This window comes from Bubalus bubalis, chromosome 5 (assembly GCF_019923935.1).
Source record: "Bubalus bubalis isolate 160015118507 breed Murrah chromosome 5, NDDB_SH_1, whole genome shotgun sequence".
In the NCBI taxonomy this organism is placed as follows: Eukaryota; Metazoa; Chordata; class Mammalia; order Artiodactyla; family Bovidae; genus Bubalus; species Bubalus bubalis.
Genome location: NC_059161.1, coordinates 32465963 through 32486367, shown reverse-complemented (window position 1 = coordinate 32486367; position 20405 = coordinate 32465963). Strand labels below are relative to the sequence as shown.

The 20405-nt window shown below is 52.7% G+C and overlaps 1 protein-coding gene across 1 annotated transcript in view; it reads right to left on the bottom strand.

Moving 5' to 3' along the window:
- Window positions 1-20405, bottom strand: part of AJAP1 (adherens junctions associated protein 1) — a 128269-nt gene that overhangs the window by 53154 nt on the left and 54710 nt on the right. The window contains exon 2 of the mRNA XM_025285813.3: window positions 13227-14044. Coding sequence (XP_025141598.3) covers window positions 13227-14044 — 818 coding nt within the window. The remainder of the gene's footprint in view (window positions 1-13226; window positions 14045-20405) is intronic.

The window sequence follows — 20405 nt, the reverse complement described above, 5'->3', positions numbered from 1 at the left end:
GAGTGCTTGCTCTTCTCTGCACACCTTTGGATGCCCAACTCCACCTGCACTTGACAGATGCTCCAGAAATGCCTGTTTCTACAGGAGCACAGGGCTGCCTCCATCTAGCAGGTGTGGGCTCAGCAAGAGAAGGTGTTTTCCTCCTTGGAGGAGGCGTCCTCCCCTTGGGCTCTGGCTCTGGCTCTGGCCCAAAAGGCAGGGCTCGGGTTCCATGGTACCATCTCCAGCTGCAGAGTGAGGAGGCCCCACATCGTTCCTGTGTCTGGACCAGCAGGTAGCACTGCACACCTGCCAGGGATTGACATATCCAGTAGGAGAAGCCGTGGCTCATGCTTTTGCTTGTCTTTAAAATGTGTAAAAATGAGATGAGATCAAGAGGAAGGTAAGTGCTTCCCATCCCCCACTTCTTCTCCAGGCACTAGGCTAGGTGAGCTGAAAGATTAATCCTGGCTTCTGGACTGGCTGTGCCAAGCTCGCTGCCTAGAATCCTCTTTCAGTGTCTTGCAGAGTCATTTTTTCTCCCAAAGCCAAAGTCAACAACAGCAAACTTTACAAGAACCTCTGCCACAAACATGCAGCAGACATGCCTCTCTTCTTTCCCATCTCCTCCTCCAACAGGCTGTTAAACAATCCATGTGTGGTCAAGGGAAACTTCTAGAAACTTCTGTTCTTGGTGATAAGGAGGCCCTTCCCTCTGCAACAGTCTTACTAAACACCCACCTCCTCAAGGATTCGCTGTAGTGGGGCCACACAGACAAGAGTGCCTGTGCTGCTAAGTCGCTTTAGTTGCATCTGACTCTTTGCAACCCCATGGATTATAGCCCCCCAGGCTCCTCTGTCCATGGGATCCTCCAGGCCAGAATACTCGAGTGGACTGCCATTTCCTCCTCCAGGGGATCTTCCTGACCCAGGGATCGACCCCGCGTCTCATGTTTCCTGTATTGGCAGGCGGGTTCTTTACCACTTGAAAGCTCATACATTCAGGAGAGAGGAGCTGTTTTTGGTTGGCAATGGAGGAGCCAGAAGAAGCGGAAATTTTTATGGGTTGAACTTTGCCCCTCTGTAAAGATGCAGGGAGCTCAAACCAGTGCTCTACAACAACCTCGAAGGGTGGGATGGGGTGGGAGGTGGACGGAGCTTCAAGAGGGAGGGGACATAATGTATACCTATACCTGATTCATGCTGATGTATGGCAGAAAGAGCACAGCATTGTAAAGCAATTATCCTCCAATTAAAAATAAGCAGAACATTTTTGAAAAGACACTGAAGTCCTAGCCCCCAGTGCCTGGGAATGTGAATGTCCTTCGAAAAAAGGGTCCTTGCAGATACGATTAAGTTAAAGGTCTCGAGATGAGATCATCCTGGATTATCTAGGTGGCCTTAAATCCAATGATAAGCTTTTCGAGTTGACTTGTGTCCCCCACAAAAGCTCTGTTGGAGACGTAACCCCTAGGACCTTAGGCTGCTCCCTTGTTTGGAAATACAGTCTTTGCAGAGGTTGCTGAGTTACAGAGAAGCCCAGTCCACATGCTCCAGCTGGATGACCTGAGTCCCCCAGTGAATGTATGACACCCAAGGGGACACAGACCCTGTCCAGCATTCCTCCCACTCTGACCAACAAAAGGGAGATCTTGTCAGCACTGAGGTCAGGAACCAGGCCACTTATTCATTCACTGGAGGTGCTATTTACAGGTAGGAAGACGAGACGGCTGAGTGTATTAATTAATGATCCATCTCTAGCTGTTGATGTATAATTTATTTCAATGATTATTTTTCCTGGGACATGGGAGAAAAATGGTCCCTGAGCTGGGCAGGGTGAGAAGAGAGTGGGAACAGCAGCCCTGGGGGTCCACAGGCCCCATGATCATCAGGGGTTGATGGGGAGACTGGCGGGGGTCTGCAGCCAGGACAGAAGTGACAGGTCCAGCGAGGCTGGTTCCGATGACAGAGAGCCCACAGAAGGGTGGGCTAGGGGAAGTGGGGGTCCCAGACCCAAGGTGGAGTGGAAAACTCCATGAGGAGACGTGGCCAAGGTTGACGTTCACAGGAAAGCTGCTTCTGTGGCCAGCATGTGTGCTCAGTCGCTTTTGGTGTGTCCTACTCTTTGTAACCCTATAGACTGTACCCTGTATCTGAGGATCTGGCCAGAAGGACAGGGGGCACGAGTCTTCAGGACACCCTGAGGATGTAAGCCGCCCTGCCCCCTCACCTGCCCTGCATAGGCTGGAGGCACCAGCCTGTCCTCAGCTACTGCCGAGACACCAGAAGAGCAGGCATGCCGCTGGTCATGCATCATCACCTATGGCGGCTCATCATCTCCTGAGCCTCTGGGAACAGCGCCCAGTCTGATGTCCACTAATTGGTCAGTCCTCCACTGGCCAGAGGGGCGCCTCAGTCTTGCCAAACAGGCAGCTGACCACTGACCACATTTTTGGATATGGTGCCAGCCCTGGAGCTGGGGTCCATGCCTCCTGCATGTCCACCCAGTCCCCATGGGGGCAGAACATCATTTCCAATAAAGCCTGGATCTCATAAGAAAGAGTGATGGGCTCGTTTCTGAGTCTGAGTCTCTGCCAGGAGCAGGGCCAGTTCTGGTGTAGCTTAGAGAAGACTATTAAAGGGTGCACTCCAGATGGCTGTTCTCTGGCCCAGCAGTGCCTCCAGCCTCAGGCAAAGGCTCTCACAGAGGAGAAACTGACTTCCATATGTGGAAGGGGCTGCCACTGGTATCAGCTTACAGATGGAAGGCAGCACAAACAGCCTGGGATGCTCTGTGAATTTGGCAAGTGTGTGTGTGCTCAAGTTGCTCAAGTCATGTCTGACTCTGAGATCCCATGGACTACAGCCCACAAGGCTACCCTGTCCATGGGATTCTCCAGGCAAGAATCCTGGAGTGGGTTGCCATTTCCTTCTCCAGGAGGATCTTTCCAACCCAGGTATCAAACCCACATCTCCTGCATCTTCTGCATTGCAGGCGGATTCTTTACCACTTAAGCCATCAGAGAAGCCAAGAACAGGCTCAACTGGGCAAGTGGGGGATGCAAGGCCCTGGTAGAGGGGATACAGCTGGAATGGATTCTTCCATGTCTGTTGACCCACTACTTAACCAGGAGACGATGCCAAGCTCACCTCACCAGGTGAAGGGCCAGGTGAGGCCCTCGTCATTGCCAAGACCAGCATGGACAGAAGCTGCAATTTCCTTGCTTCTACAGGAGAAAATCCCCTGGCACTGCTAACTGCCAGCCAGAGCCAACCAAAGTTCCTCCCATTGCAGTGGACTGAATGGCAGCCCCACCAAGGCAGCCATGTCCTAACCCCTGGAACCTGTCAATATGGCCTTATTTAGAAAAAGGAACTCTGAAAATGTAACTACATTAACAGTCTCAAGATGAGACCATCCTTGTTATCAGGTTGGACCTACAAGGGGACACAGACACAGAAGGAAGAAGCCTTGTGAGGACGAGGCTGAGATTGGAGGGGTGCAGCCACAAGCCAAGGATGCTGGAGCCCCCAGAAGTTGGACAAGGCAGGAAGGATGGTCCTCCAGAAACTCTGGAGGAAGCACAGCCTGTCTGCAGCTGCATTTTGGTCCTCTGCCCTCCAGACCTGGGAGAGAAAGAACTTCTCTTGGTTTTTAGCCCCCCATTTGGGTTGATTCATTGCTCTGACCCCAGGACACTCAAGCTCAGAAGAAAGCTGGTCCTTCTATCTGCAGCACGTGGGGGGGGCTGGGGCCTGGGACTCATGGGGTGCAAGGCTACCTCTGGGATATCCAGGATTCTCAGAGGACTGGGGCATCTTGGAATGTGGGGACATATTTGGTTGTCACAATGACTGGCATTAGCTGGGTGAGGCTGAGATGCTGCCTGCCCTACAGGATGCAGGACAGACATGCATCCCCTGACAGCCCTCCATCCTGCGTGACTACAGATGCCCTGTCCTGCCGCACGTTTGAGCTCTAAACACCCTTGGGCCCGGAGCGCCTCCTTAGGCTCCATGCACAGACCCACCATGTTTCTGCACGATGTTAAGAAGCACCAAAGTTTCCAGAACTTGACCACCAAGCATATGGGAAGGAATCTGTATTAATCTGTCCCAGAGAGCTGCTCCCCATTTCAGAAAGTCACTGCCCCCCAGGCCCAGAAAGACACACCCATCTCAGCTCATGTGGCATCGTGTGGCCCCTGGTGAGGCCAGGGGTAGGGGGGTGGGAGGCCCTTTGAGCCCCTCCTTCCGCCTCCCAGTCGTGCACAGACCAGAATTTATTCTAAGGAACCTTCCGTTGTGTTGCCTCTGAATCAGTCAGAGGCACTCAAGCACTGCACAAGTTTTTAGAACCAAAGATTTTGGCAGGCTGTACTTTCTATGAAAAGGTACATCGGAAGTGAGTTAAGGGAACATTGGCAAATGTGTACCAGGAACCCAGGCTCTGCATCCGGATGGGGTAGGGGTCCTGACCTAGAGCCCTGGTCTTTCTTTCTCCTGCCCTCAGCATCCTCCACCTGGCCCAGCTTCCTCCAGTCACTACTGTCCCCCAAAGTCATTCCTCCTGCCCTCTGTCTCCACAGAGGACACTGGCGTCCTCCTGCGTGTACAGGTGGGGACAGAAGGGGACCCCAGCGTGCACCTCGCAGGGGCTCTGCTCTCAGCCTCAGGACATGCCCCCAGAGTCCTGGCCGGGACCTGAGCTGCTGGCCTTTCCGGACAGCGTGTGAGATCACATCATGTGGGCATGTGACCCTTCCATCCACCCTGGCTGGGCTCTGATGGTGAAGCCCCCCACCACCACCTCAACGGAGCTTCTTAAAGGCCCAAGAGGACATGGAAGGTTCTTTTATCACTGGGCCTCACACATGGGCCCAGATTATCCTAATGAATAAGGCAGTCAGCTTTCTTTTGGACTCAGGATCTGACTCCCTCAAATCTCTGCCTGCCAATGCAGGAGACACAAGAGACAGGGTTCGATCCCTGGGTCGGGAAGATCTCCTGCAGGAGGGCACAGCAGCCCATTCCAGTATTCTTGCCTATGAAACCCCATAAACAGAGAAACTACAGCCCAAAGTGTCGCACACGATTGAGCGACTAAGCACACACACCCCTCAAATCAGGATGTGCTGAAGCTTCAGGCAACAGGGGTATGTGGGGGGAGGCCCCCCAGAGTTGTGGAAAGAGCCCTGGCCTGGGGTGAGGAGGGTGGGGCCCAGGCCCACCAGCCTTCTTCAACATCAGCACCACCATCCCTACTCCCAGGCAGTTTAAGAAAGAGGAGAGTGAAGCCGAGCTTGGAGCATGGAAAGTGCTTCCTGGCTACTTACTGGGGTCGTGGAAGATGTACAGCGGGTGTCTGGAGAGAAGCAAGCTGCCCTTCATGAAAGGACAGTCCAGCCCCTGATCTCCCCCAGGTAGGATGCCCCCCAAACCACACATGGGCTGCTGATGTGCCTCATTGGCGGGTTCTGCTGGGTTTTTGGGAGGCAGGGGCTAATTCCAGCTGCTGAAACCCTTCCAGGGCAGAGAAAGGTCACTGGAGAGCTGCCATAGAGCTGGCTGGGCAACTGAACACCCTCCTCCTCCTGCTAACATCTTTGGGGAGCATTTGAAGGACATAAAATAAGCAGCATTCTCCCAGCACTGGCACTGTTCCATCCCCCAAAGGAGGTGGACTCCACCACGTCAGCGCTACCCAGACCCTCCCAGGAGCTCCACGCTCCACCAGGGTCAACATCGTCAAGTCTCAGAACAGCTTCGCAGGGCGGAAGGCATTTCCCAGCTCTGCAGGTAGGGGAGCCAGGACCCACTGAGGTCACGTGTACTGTTGAGGACACACCACTGGCCTGCGGGCGGGCGGCCATGGCCCAGGGCAGGTCTGGTCAAATCAGGGGCTCTCTCTGCTGCATACCCCCAACACCCCCCACCTCTGGCTTCATCCCCCATGCAGCTCCCTAGACAGACTCAGCATCCCTGCTGCTAAAGAAAACTTCTAGAAAAGTAAGCTTCCTCCTCTACCATCGCCAATCATCACCTCCTAACAACAGACTTTGGCTTCCCTGGTTGCTTAGTGGTAAATAATCCGCCCCCAATACAGGAGACTAGGGTTCGATCCTTGGGTCAGGAAGACCCCCTGGAGTAGGAAATGGCAACCCACTCCAGTATTCTGGACATGGACAGAGGAGCCTGAAGGGCTACAGTCCATGGGGTCGCAAAGAGTCGGAGTGACTGAGTGACTAAAAACAACAGCAGGCTTAAGTCAATGAACCACATGGAAAGCAAAGACCGAAGGCCTGGTGACCACAAGGCGTGTCCGCCACCCAGAGGCAGTCGGAACCGGGTCTCTGGATCTGGGCGGGGGCTCTAGGGAGCCCTGGGCTTCACTGGGAACCTACCTGCTGCAGGTGAGGGCACAGCTTCTCCCCAGATGTATTCACCTGGGCCATTTCACGTTATTCACTGTAACCCAGGGCCACACCTGAGCTGGGGTGGAGGGGGAGGGGCAGCGGTGGGAACAGGACGGGTGACATCTCACCCCAAATGGTGGCTCTGAAACCCCCTTCCCAGCATCTGCCTGCTGACCCTAGAGCTCACCTGCACTGAGAACCGCTCGGCCCACTGCTGAGCCCCTTGGCTGGCAGGCTGTTGAAGCTAGAAGCCGACAGGCCAAAGCTCCCCAAGGCCCTCCTTTCACTGATGACAAAACAGGAGGGAAGCAGCATCGAGGCTGTAGCTCCAGCTCTCGGCAGAAGGACACAGGGCTGCTCATGGTCCTGTCTCAGCTGTGAGCTAGCCCAGGGCCCTCACAGGTTTTCTCTTCCAGCTCCTGTTCTAGAGGCAAGAAGACCGTCCTGGCGTCGGCCCTCACCTCCTCAACCACAAGGCTCCCTCTACCAGGCAGGCCTCCAGGCTTCCAGGAGCACCAGGCTCCCCAGCCTCTGCCCCTGTTCACCCTCCCAACCCATCAGGACTCACCTCATCCTCTCTTCCTCCCCGATCCGCGTTTGCAGAATAACAACTGAACTGTAGCCTACACGGTGTTTGTGACATTCCCGCTAGTGTCCTTAACTGTCATTTGCCTCTCTTGTGCCCTTCCCTGTCTGGCTTTCCCAGAGAGATTTTTAAACTCCTTGAAAAGAGGGCACTGGGATGGGTCTTCCATTTCCTGGCCCCTCTCCACCCCGAGGTGCAACATTTAATGTCAACTAAGGAATGAATGGTTTCCTGAGCAATTGATCAGAAGCTAGAAACTCTGAGACCGGTTCCCTTAACATAGTCATATAAAAATGATGAAAATTATGTTCTATCTAATATTTAATCACAATGCTTAGAATCATTCCCCTGTGAGTGGATGAAGCCATAAATTCAATCCACCGTATATTAGACAGATCTGTGAGTGCAGTTCCCATGAGCGGAGATGTGTCCTACAGGGCATGTCTCTTGCAACCCCCAGGCCCTGGGTGGCCGGCAGCCCCAGAGACACCCTTAGAGGACTGGTTTCCAGGGTGAGGAGGCATCAATCCAGGCCTCCTCCTGCAGCTCCCCAGGGCCTGGCGAGGACAACAGCCCAGGGGTGTGGAAGGCCCTGGCTTCCAGAAAGAAAGTGCAGTATAGGCACCTGGGTTCCACAAGAATTGAAGAACCTTCCAGATTCCAAGGTGCTCTTAGAAGGAGAATGAAACCCTGAGGGAAACAAAGAACTTAAGAAGCACTCATTGCAATAGGTTGGAGCAGGAAGCATGTGAAGGGAATAAAAGGAACCCAGTGAGAGAGTCATCTCCCGAGAATCCGAGGTCGGCTTTAATGAGTCAGAGCTCATTTATCCACTTGCTGTGAACACAGCTTTGCTCAGCAAAAGCAAGGAAGTGCCTGGGGAGGCTGGACAGGTCCAAGAGCTGTCGGCAGACACACAGGATCCCTGCCTGTGGCCAAGACGGGTCACTGAAGAACCAGAGCCAATAGGACAGGCCACACCCCATCTACCCCGGAGGGTCCACTGAAGACCCTAAAGACCAGCCTCGTCGTCTACAGAGTTTAGCATGTTTAGCAAAGCTCCACATGCTCATTTGTCCATTGATGTTCTTATACCAATTAAGCCACTCAAAACTTTTGAAGTTCATGAGTCATTTGCTTCAAATATCTTTAAATTAAGGACAGATTCATTTCCCTGGTAGCAAACACCCAGCAAGTTAATTAAAAGGAGCTCAGCATTTAAACCGCCATCACAGCTTCAAACAGAAGGGGAGTACCACATCTCTGTCCCTTCCATCTGCCTCTCACTCCCTTCTCCTCCGATTCAGGCATCTAGAAACTACTCCATCGTTATACAACTTGGTCCCAAGGTCTCCCCACTCCCGGTTCAAGTCAGCTGACCATCAGGGTGAGAGAAGACAACAACAGCCCATCCCACAAAGAGGACACTGAAGGCCCCTGGTGACAAGGACAAAGCAACCTGGAAATCACCCTTGAAAACGCATGAGTGGATTCCAATGTAAAAATCACCAGGCAGAGCTGGGAGGACGTCTGAGCCACGGTATCCTTGAGCTGCCGGGTGTCACGAATCTGATTGATCCAAATGGGGACAAAGCTTGAATGACGATGGGGACCTTGGCCTCCTGGGCAGTGCACCTTCCCAGAGCTGTGAGTGTGGCAGGGAAAGTGTCAGCTGTATCTGTGCAGGCAGGGGGCCAGGGGCCGGCAGGCTGGGTCGAGGACTGGCAGGGCTGGGAAATCTTCACTGAGTACTAACTGTAGCCATGAATTTGAGCAAACTCCAGGAGATGGTGAAGGACAGGGAAGCCTGGCGTGCTGCAAGCCAGGTTCACAAAGAGCCGGACGCGACTGAGCAACTGAATCAACAACAACTGTAGCCAGTACCCAGGAGACACCATAGCAGGCAAAGGCAGGGACTGAAACCAGCTGCCTTAAATTCCCCACGGCTCCCTTTCCCAGGATTAAGATTAAAGCCTGGGAAATGACTTTCTATTTTCCCCCTGGGAGACTCTGTGATTCTACACTCAGAACACGACCAGCAAGAGGGCTGTCACAGGAGGAAGGCACTTCGCTGTGGGGAGCTCTCCCCTCCAACCTCGGGTGAACTGCTGACCGTCTGACATGCAGCCTCTGCCAGCACCACGTGAGGCTGGAGCTCAACGCCTCCATGAACCTGAGCCAGGTGATTTTCCATCCCAAGCAGCTCCCGGCTAAGCATCACCTACATCTTTGCTCAGAGGACCAAGGTCAGTGATGAGAGCATGGGGACCTCATCTAATGACCTCATCAAGTGAACTCACCATGAGAAGAGCAAATGGAGCAGAAGGCCAGTGATCATCCAAGAATAATAACCATCATTGTCAGCTCCCTCACCACCAGTACCACCAGCACCACCATCTCCATCATCATAATTACCATCATCTCCATCATCCCTATCATCAGCATCACCATCACATCCCAGTAGCATCATCATCCCCACCTCTATCATCACCCCATCATCACCACCACCATCATCATCATCCCCATCATCACCATCATCACTAGCACCACCACCATCACCATCCTCTCCATCATCCCCACCTCTATCATCACCAGCATCATCCCCACCATCACTGTCTATCACCAGCACCATCATTATCATTACTATCTCCATCATCACCATCGTCACTACCACCATCATCATTATCATATTAACAGCAGCAAACGCATCCTGAGGAGCTGTTCTGTGACAGGCATTGTGCGTGCATGCTCAGCCCCTTCAGTTGTGTCTGACTCTTTGCAACTATTTGGACTATAGCCCGCTAGGCTCTTCTGTCCATGGGATTCTTCAGGCAAGAACACTGGCGTGGGTGGCCACCCCCTCCTCCAGGGGATCTTCCCAACCCAGGGATGGAACCCGAGTCTCCTGCTTCTCTTGCTTTGCAGGCAGATTCTTAACTGCTGAGCCACCAGGGAAGCCCCGTGACAGGCACTGAGGATCGGGCATATACTATCTCACTTAATTTTTGCAACATTATGAGATGGTTTATTCTGTAATTCCCACTGATGCACAAAGAGGAGAGGCAAGTTGTCCTGGTCCAAACAACTAATACAAATGAAGCCAGGGATTGGCATCAGGCTGCATCACTCTTAACCATCACACTAAAACTAGGAGAGACCTCCCAACCACTGTATGGCCCTTGGACAATTCCAGTAGTGTTTCTATAAAATGTTACCTCTGACAGATTTCACAGGGCTTCAAATCACCAGCCACCTGCCCTTTCTATGCCCACCAATGTCTGTGCTACAGAAAGAGAAGAAAATGTAACATTCCCCTTGTAAACATTTCTCTACAGAAAGAAAAATAAAACAACTCCCCAGGGCTTCCCCGGTGGCTTGGTGGTAAAAAATCCACCTGCCAATGAAGGAGACACAGGTTCAATCCCAAGAAGATCCCACATACCTCAGAGCAACTAAGTCCATCCTCAGCCTTTGCTCTAGAGCCTGTGCTCCACAACCAGAGAAGCCACTACAGCGAGAAGCCCATGCATCGCAACGAAGACTAGCTCCATTCTCTGCAACCAGAGAAAGCCCTCACAGTAACAAAGACCCAGCACAGCCAAAAATAAATAAATAAGGTTATTTAAAAAAATAACTCCCTAAGTCTGATTCCAGAGACAGTTCTTTGGACAATAGAAATGACTTAGCAAATTCTTTGTATTTCTTCTTAAAGCCTTAATTCCAGACTCGGAGTGCAGTGAGTGGGCAAGCCTGGGCCTGTTTGCCCTCGACATCTGTAACCCTCTCCTTGGAGTCACTCCTGCTAGGTATGAAAACAGCTGGTGTGGATGGAGGATTCTTGGTTGCCAGGCATCGCGTTTTGTACTCAGGATTGATTTATCAAGGCCTCACAGCAACCTTTTAGGAGAGATATTTTGAAGCTCTAATTATGCGGATGAAGAAAATATAGCGAAGAGAGAAGGGAACTTTCCCAGAATCACCCAGCTATGTTCAGCAGATCTGCAGCTTAGAAGCAGGTACTGCTCACGACAGCTCACACAGCCCCCCAGACCACTGCTCTGGGATCCCCAAGGCCAATCTTGCTGGCCAAGAAGTGTTGAGTAGTGGTCATACTCCAGAGTTGGGAGGCTTAGGTCTGCATCTGACCACTAGGGGATTTCTCGTCGAGATCTTGGGCTGTCGATGCTCTGAGGCTTGGTCACTTTTGTAGGACCAGTTGAGCATGGAGGAGCCCAGTTAGGGGAAACATCTCTGCATTTTCTCTCTTTTCTCGCCTTGAATTCAAAGCTGAGGATGGTGGGGTGCCCCTCCTCAGCATCCAGCATCACTTCCCAGAATGAGCATTTCTCTGCATTAAAAGCAAACACACATATTTTCCCCCATTTAAATTTGTTGTGCTAAACAAATTAATCTAGCACCAGATTATATTATGAAGAACCATAAATCTTTTCCAAGATAAGCATCTGTCGAGTTGGATTAGCAATATCCAATGTACTGTGAATTAATTTGCTAAGCCTTATAATGGTGTCCTGGGTGTTTAACTTTAGTAATAACAAATGTAATTTGGAAGAAATGGGAACTCGTTTTCTCATCCATGTCTATATACTAAGTGACGTAGGCAGGGAGATGACAATAAATGAATGCACCACTAAATTCTATTATGATGATGGCTTGGGAGTTTATTGAGGTAAAAACTAATGCTTTGTAAACTGCCTCTTGGGTGCCTGGCACAGAAGTGAATGGCAGGCTCTGTGTGTCTGTGGATTCCAGAAGGAGGCTACAGGAGAGACAGCTGAAGCACAGTCCTGCAGACCCTCACCCATGATGCTCCCAAGCTCACAGCCTCCATCCCTCCATCCTGGCCCATGGCCCCCAGCATTGAGATGGAGCTTGGCTTTGTGTCCATAGATATGTTGCTCTCTAGGGAAGAACTGCTCAGGATAAAAACTGCAGCTCTCTGTCCAGGTGAAGGGAGGAAGTAGGTCATGGAACAAAAGCCAGCCACTCTATGGAAACCTGTCCAACTAATGACCATAGCCTGCCTGCCGGCTAGTTTGCAAAATCTAATGCACACGCAGAGTGCAAGGGACAGCGTGGCAATTGGGTTGCACAGGGATCCTGAGGAGCAATTCTCTCTGTCCCGTGGGTTCTGAAAAGGACCCGTGTCAGCTCCAAGGAAGTAGGCAAACCCGGGGTCGGAGAGGCTGCACAGTGCCCCTATCCCCTTCCTGCTTATGCCCTGGAATTAGTGTCCTGTATTACAAGTTAGCAAATACTACTACTGGTCAAGAATGTGCATGGACAGTTCCAAACTAAACCTGAAAGTCGTGATGGGGCCTGGGGCCATGCCCTGTTCACAGAAGCCAAGGATGCTAGCAGTGGGTGGGAACAAATGGGTCCAGGATTCTGGGCTGTCCCTCTGCCGGCCTGAAGCCAGTATATACAAGGGGCTACTAGAGAAGGGAAGTGCTTTGATCTGGGAGATTTCCAAGGGCTACTCCCTTTGAAGCCACTGGAGGAGTTGAGAAAGAAACAATGATGATGCAGTAGATACTTCAAAACTAAGAAACGCTAATTGTCTGCATGCACCTAGAATGACACAGGCAGAATTACAGCCATCTGTCTGATCTCCATCCTCCAAACACCTCTTAACCTGACCTTAGGGACAAGATACCCCAGAACCCGAGTCAGTGTGCAAAGCCTCAGCTAACACTGAAGGGGATTCCTCCTGATAACCTGGCCTCCGTCTCTCCTGCTGTTTAAGGTAATTCTTAACTCTGGGTTGGTCTGGTAGTTGCCCCTCCGGAGGGCTGCACCCTGGAAGGTTTCTGAAGATGCCATACACTCTACCTCCATCAGCAGATGTGCTCACACCTGACTCCAAGGCTGGTCCCAGAGATTAAGTTCTGGCATTTGAGAAGATGCTGCTCCATGTCTGGTGGGGCTCAGAACCCCCCTACAAAGGCAGGGCGGGTACATGCCCACCCCTAGGTCACTACTAGGAAGAGACCCTCTCCCTTCTCGCTTAATCCACTAGAAGAGCCTGGCCACTCCTCGTAGAGCATAACCTATCTTTGCCAGGACGTGGATATGTGCAAGTTCATGGACACAAAGTTCCCCATCTCACCCTCAGGTACTATGGCTTTAGGGGCTCCTGCTGGAAAACAGACAATCCCAGCATTGTAAGCCACACCCTCCCAAAGCACCCCACAACCCAAATCCAACCAGAGAAGAGGTGGGCGTACCTGAGGTCTCCCCCAGAACCCGCGGGGGCTGGCTGTCTTGGCCACTGTCTCTGCTGGGACTGGTGGAAGGCTCCGTTGTGCTTACCCCAACTGGGATCCTACTCCTGGGGTCCAGGGGCTCGGTGAGCCCGTGAGTCTGCAGCGGCACGGAAGCGGCTGCGGTGGCTGTGGCGGTGGTGGTGGCGGTGGCCACAGTTGTCTTCCGCGTTTGGAAGATGGAGACCGTGGTGGGGCCGTAAAAGCCCGGGAATGTGTTGGATTCCAGGGCCTCCTCCTCCCCCGTTGGCCCCCAGGCAATGAACTCCGTCTCCGTGGTGGGCCTGCTGCCCCGGAAGTCAAAGCTGTGGAAAGCAGGCCCCTGTAGGTGCCTCTTCCCCCGCCGCAGGAGGGCCTGCTGGTCCGTGGGGGCCCCGCTGGCCCCTGCAGAGGAGGAGGAGGTGGGGGAGGAGCCCAGGGAAGGGCTGGATTTGGCAGCAGCTGGGGGCTTGGCCAGGCCCCCTTTGGGCCCAAGAGTGGCCTCCTGATCCCTGGGTCTGTGCGCCCGTCGGGCCCGGGGACTCGGCATCTGTCCGTGACTGTGTCCGCGCTCCACACGGGGCGGCCGGGGGCTCCACACAGGAGCAGGGATCCGAGCGGGCTGTCCACTCTTAAAACTCCACAAGCGAGGTGGCCGGTGGGGTGGCCGAGGCAGTAGCCGGAACTCGGGGCCCGGGCCCAGGGACTCACATGTGGGCAGATCCAGGGCGAGCTGAAACATGGCTATAAGGATCCAAGCATGGCTTCCTAGGGAGCAGCCGGGCCAGCGGATGAACATGGAACTGCATGGGAAAGAGAGAAGAGGGTCAGTGGGGGCCTCCACCCAGGGGGCTCTCTCCACCCCCACTCCAGGCCAAGGAAGCACTCTCCTAGTAACAAGTGCTAATCCCAACTTCCAAAGAGGAATGGAACCCTTCGTTAGTCCCCTTCAAAGGCCAACTCATGTCCGCTCTGTTAGCATCGCTGAAGGACAGGACAGCCTCATTTGTCAGGACCCACTTCTCCTCCCAGGAGCTCTCCCATACTTGGCCAGCTGATGACAAGCTGGTGTCAAAGAATCCACTTACAGGAGGGACACTGAGTCCCCAAAGCCCCCAAAGAGATGATGACCTCAGGGGTCTTCCATCCCACTTTGCTTTGACCTAGAATAAAACAGAGATACCAAGAGGGAACCAGGGAGGGGACAGCAGAGCCAGGAATGTGTCCACACACTGTGTCCAAGGCCGGGCACGTCGCTCTGGGTCACAGAAGTCCCCACTCCCGGGTGAGTGATGCTAAGCTCACAGCTGCCAGTCCTGACGTCTGGAGGGATGGGGGTTTCAGCCTGTCTGGCTTCCCATGGGGCACAGAGTCCCACACCTGCTGCTCCGGCCGGGCCCTGTGCCCTGCCACACCCACCCCCTTGGCCTCCTATTTCAGTCGGATGCGTCTATTTGAAAGCAGGCTTGCGGCCTCAAATGCCATGATGTGTGCACAGGGAGAGCTGCTGACTTGTGGCTGCCTCTGGATCTCGCTCAGAAGATGTGCTGCCCGGAAGCGGAAAGTTCGTCAAGGCACCAACTCCACCAAGTGCTTGCTCTGCTGACATTGACCTCCCGTGCAGGTGCCCTGGCAAACCCTGTCCCCTGCATCCTCAGCATGGGGAGGCTGGGGAGGGCACGCAGCGCTGAGCGTGCGCTGGACCTGGGCAGGATGGAGCCAGGTCAGGATGTGGCCACACGCAGGGTAGGGGAACCCGGCCCCTGGGTCCTCCCACCTGCTTAGTTAGATAACTGAGGGCTGGGGACAGGTACCCTTCAAAATCAGAGCTCATCACCAACGTCAAATCTGAAAACTGACACAAAGCCAGAATTTAGGGATGGTGGCAGGCAGGGGAGGGCGAGCGTGTTCAGTGAGCTGAGCTGCCAACCCTGCTCGGAACCAGGCCTGTGGAAGTGGAGTTGGACAGCGTTTCTTAGCCGAGCTGTCATATGACTTTAAAAGGGACTAATTCAGCCCCTGAGTGAGTATGAGGCTGTCCATGTGCCCGGGGCTGACCTATGCTCACCAACACCCAGGAAGGTGCTGTGCCCCCGGACATCCATGTGTTGAGAGAAAGAAACTTGTATTAATGAGTGCTAATTGCCAAAAAAGACAGATCCCAGAATAATAAGGCCTCGGTTTTTTAATCAGAACGAGAAAGTGCTTGGCTGCAGAAATTAGGATCTGCTCATTATGCTAATGTTTCCGCATCAAGAGGCTGCCGGTGTGCAATTTCTCAGCATGGCCAGCCCAGGGCGGTGCAGGGACCAGGCCAGCCTCGCACACAGAGATTCAGGTCAGCGAGGGGTCCCTCAGGTGCACACCGAGGGCAGCTCCGTTGAGGTTTAGAAGCTCAGGTTCTCCCACCTGTCTGTGCATCTAGACACAAGCCCAGCCCCCAGGGAAGTGAGACACTGCTTCCAGCAGGTGTGATCTCGGCTTGGAGGATACCACTGGCCACCCCCAGGCACCACAGGGCAGCGCTGAGCACCCTCAGCCTCACAGACACCCCTAGGCCTTATAAGGATCACTGGGTTTCACCAGGCTTCACCAGGAACCCCCATGCCTCATCTTGTAACCTCAGTCTTCACTGGGCACCACCAAGTGCCAACACCTTACCAGGTGTCACTAGGCCTCACCAGATCCCATCAGGCACCCTGAGACCCCACCAGGTACTACCAGGAGCCCCCAGGTCTCAGCAGGTCTCACCAGGCTACACCAGGTACAATCAGGCCCTACTGGTACCACCAGGCCTCAGTAGGTGCCACCAGGTTACCACTAGGCCTTGTCTTGTAATCTTAGGCTTCACCAGGCACCACCAAGTACCACCACCTCACTAGATCTCACCGCACCCCACCAGTCACCAATAGGCCCCTCCAGGTATGACCAGGAACCCTCGGGCCTCCCCAGGTACCTGCAGACCTCACTAGGCATGCCCAGGCCTCTCCAGGCACCCCAAGGTACCACAGTCACATCCGGCCTCGCCAGGCTGAATGAAGAACAGCTGTACACAAACCCACTTGCCACCTCTACCTGGAGAAGTATCGGCCCAGGAAATTAAAACAGCAGCCCCTGAGCCTGTGCCTGCCTGCCCGGCATAACTTCACACGCAGGATATTTCTGCCATTTTCCACCAATCATGAGCTGTAATTGGTTACCATGGAAACCCTCTTTTCCATGCCACCCAGCTGTTATGTAGAAAAGCCAGGCCATCACAATGGCAGGGAGAGCTGGATGTATTTTTCCTCTTCCAGCCTAGTCTGTTTTTGAACTGGTGGACTTGTTCACAGGGAAAACAGGAGGCCAGGTGAACAGGTCAGGACAGAGGCTCCACCCACCCTACCCCCCCCCCACCCGCAGCAGCCAGGAAATGCAGGGCTCAGGGTAGGGATGGAGAAAGCCCCTCCAACAGGGAGGTCAGCGGCCGATCCTGTGGCCTCTTTACAGAGGACCCATCATCATTCATCTTTTTACAGAGGTCAAAGGCTCCAACCCCCCTGCTCTATCAGCAGGCCTCTGCCTCTTTGTGCAACCTGGACCTTCCTGGACTGGTGTGGGGACACGCTGGGCTGAAGACACACCTTGGCATGAGGGGATTCTGCCAGGTCTGCAAGGACCATGTGAGGGGGGCAGCAGGTGACCTCTGTCATCATCCCTCATCTGGTCCTGAAACCAGGCAGGACCCCAGGAACACTCTGCCATGACACTGCTCAGCACAGGACTGGGAAGCTTTCAGTCCCCAACACCACGCCCACTTTATGATGAAGGGGTTCTTGGAGCACCACTCACATATCCTCTCACTCAGGAAGGCATCCACGGTGCCATCAGCCTATTCTCAAGAGGACCCCACACATCTGCGAGGGCCGGGAGGGCCTGAGACCGCTGATAACACTGCTGAGGATGCCACTAACCATCAGGGCCGCCAGGTAACACACCAAGGTCAGGTCACAGTGCAGGCAAAGGTGGGGCCAGCTCCCCCTAAACTCTGGGGCCTCCACAGACCCCTTACAAAATACCACCACTCCACCCCCACATGGATGGCTCCAAGCAAAAAGACACAATTCCAAATGTCAGCAGGGATGTGGGGAGACAGAAGTCTCATGCATCATTGGTGAGAATGTGAATTGGTGCAGCCATTAAACAGTTTGGAAGTTCCTCAAAGACTGAGAGTTACCAGTGGACCCAGAAATTTCACTCTTGGGAGCAAAAATGTGTACCTGAATGTTCACAGTAGTATTATTTCTAACAGAGGAAAGGGGAGACAGACAGCCTCAGTGTCCATCAATTGATGAGAAAGTGGCCCAGCCCTACAGTGGAACATTAATTGTCCATAAAATGGAAAGAAGTATGGGGGTGGGATGAATTGGGAGATTTGGGACTGACATATATACACTATTGATTCTGTGAATAAAACAGATAACTAAGGAGAACTGACTGTATAGCACAAGGAACTCTATTCAGTACTCGAAGAGTCGGACATGACTGAGCGACTTCACTTTCACTTTTCACTTTCATGCATTGGAGAAGGAAATGGCAACCCACTCCAGTGTTCTTTCCTGGAGAATCCCAGGGACGGGGGAGCCTGGTGAGCTGCCGTCTATGGGGTCGCACAGAGTCGGACACAACTGAAGCGACTTAGCAGCAGCAGCAGCATGGTGACCTAAGGGAAGGGAATCCAAAAAAGAGGGGACATATGTAAACACACTGCTGATTTGCTGCCTGGAGAATCCCATGGACGGAGAAGCCTGGTAGGCTGCAGTCCATGGGGTCACACAGAGTCGGACATGACTGAAGCGACTTAGCAGCAGCAAGTAGAAAATAACACAATATTTACCGGCTGAGCTACCTGGGAAGATCATTGTACAGCCACCACACTCCAATGAATTTTTTTTAAAGGAAATAAGTCCTGATACATGTTACCACATGGATGGACCTTGAAGACATCACAAAGAAGTCAGTTACAAAAGGCTGCAGGTTGCACGATTCTATTTACATGAAATGCCCAGAATCAATCAATCCACAGGGACAGAAAGTAGACTGGTGGTTGCCAGGAGCTGGGGGCAGGGAGGTTGGGAGTTACTATCTAAACTCTAATGATTACAGGATTTCTTTTAGGGGGTGATAAGAATGTTCCAGAATTATCGTGGCAACAGTTGTACAAACTTGTGAATATATTAAAACTACTGACACCTGCACTTTAAAGGAGTGGATTTTAGGGTGTGTAGACTGGATCTGAAGAGGTGATGTGTGCCAGGGTAGTGTAGACAGGCTTGGGGTGCACTGCACTGAGGCCTAGCCCTGCTCCCTGTCATGGCAGGCAGGAGGAAAGAAAGGATGCTGGGGTCAGAGGCGGCCTTGGCAGTAAACTTGTGGCTGAGACTTCAGGTTCGTCCTCATGATCCTTGCCTGAATGTCGGCTGCCCATCTATACTCCATGACAGACAGCTCCCCCGTGGCAGCATCCCAGCCTAGACTTTCAAATGAAGAACAAACGTCCCAGCCACCCCACCTGACTGCTCCAAAATCAGGAACTACGGCTCCATCTCACTTTACTTTCTAGTTTGCAAGCTTTTTGCTTCTCTCCCTTTTAAATTTTTATTGAAATCTTTTTTCCCGAAGAACGGTTTAATAACATTCAGCAAATTGAGATTCAATTCGATACCTTCTGTGTATTTTCTTCACTGAAGAAAATCACTGTCAATTAAGGGTGACAAAGACGTCTCTCCCATTTAAGGGCGCACTTTTCTCAAGCAAGGAGTCTGCAAGGGTGCCTCCTGCAAGCAGCTGGCTTCCACTTGCTTGAACACCCAGGCTGGACGACAAGGTCATGCAGGAGCCCTGAGTCTGCACAGCTCAGAGGCCATACCACAATCTCCAGGATGAGACAGGACCCGAGAGGTGTCAGGTAGGTGGCCAGCCTGTCCCAGCCCTGCCACAGGCAGTGACCAGCACCCCGTGTGCAATCTCAGCACCAGATGACTGAGGGAGACCCCCACCTTCCATGTCTGCTCTTGGGCTTGTCATCAGCTGGCTTGAGGGACAAGTCACGGTAGGAATAATTCTGTTTGAGGTTGGCCTGAGCATGGGCTTGCTGCTTCTGCTTCACAGGCCCTGGGTTCAATCCTTATTCAACACAGTTGGAGCAGTGGCATGGAGGACTCCACACCTTCTAAGAAGAACTGTGTGTCTGTGATCAATAATTGACAGGGTACAACCTGAAATGACTCCGAAGATGCATGTGCGACAGACACAGATGGGCTTCCTCCAGCACAGAGTTGGCTCTGGGGGAGTCCGTGTTCCTAAGTGGACACTCCCAATCCCCTGCAGACTCGAGCATCTCTTCACCTGGGACCCCTGTTCAGTCTACCTGCCCCACTTTCAGCCTGACCCTGCGTGCAGATGCCTCTCCATCCCACGCCACTTATTGGCTTGTTTGTTTAAATAAGCTTTTTAGAGCAGTTTTATCTTTTATAAATTTAAAAAAAACCTTTATTTTGTATTGCAGAATAGCCAATTAACAACATTGTGATAGCTTCAGGTGAACAGCAGATGGACTTAGCCATACATATACATGTATCCATTCTCCCCAAAACTCCCCTTCCATCCAGGCTGCAACATAACACACAGCAGAGTTTCCTGTTCTATACAGTAGGTCCTTGTTGATTACACATTTTAAATATAGCAGTCCATGGGGTCGCAAAGAGTCGGACATGACTGAGTGACTTCACTTTCACTTTTCACTTTCCTGCATTGGAGAAGGAAATGGCAACCCACTCATGTTCTTGCCTGGAGAATCCCAGGGATGGCGGAGTCTGGTGGGCTGCCGCCTATGGGGTCGCACAGAGTCGGACACGACTGAAGCGACTTAGCAGCAGCAGCAGCAGCAGCACATGTCCATCCCAAATTCCCTAATTACCCCTTCCCCCAACCCTGCTGTCCATCCCCCTCCGTGAGCCATAAGTTCCTTCTCCAAGTCTCTGACTCTGTTTCTATTTTGTAAACAAGTTCATTTGTATCATTTCAGATTCCACATAAAGGGGAAGTCATATATTTCTCCTTCTCTGTCTGACTTACTTCACTCACTATGACACTCTCCAGGTCCATCCATGTTGCTGCAAGTGG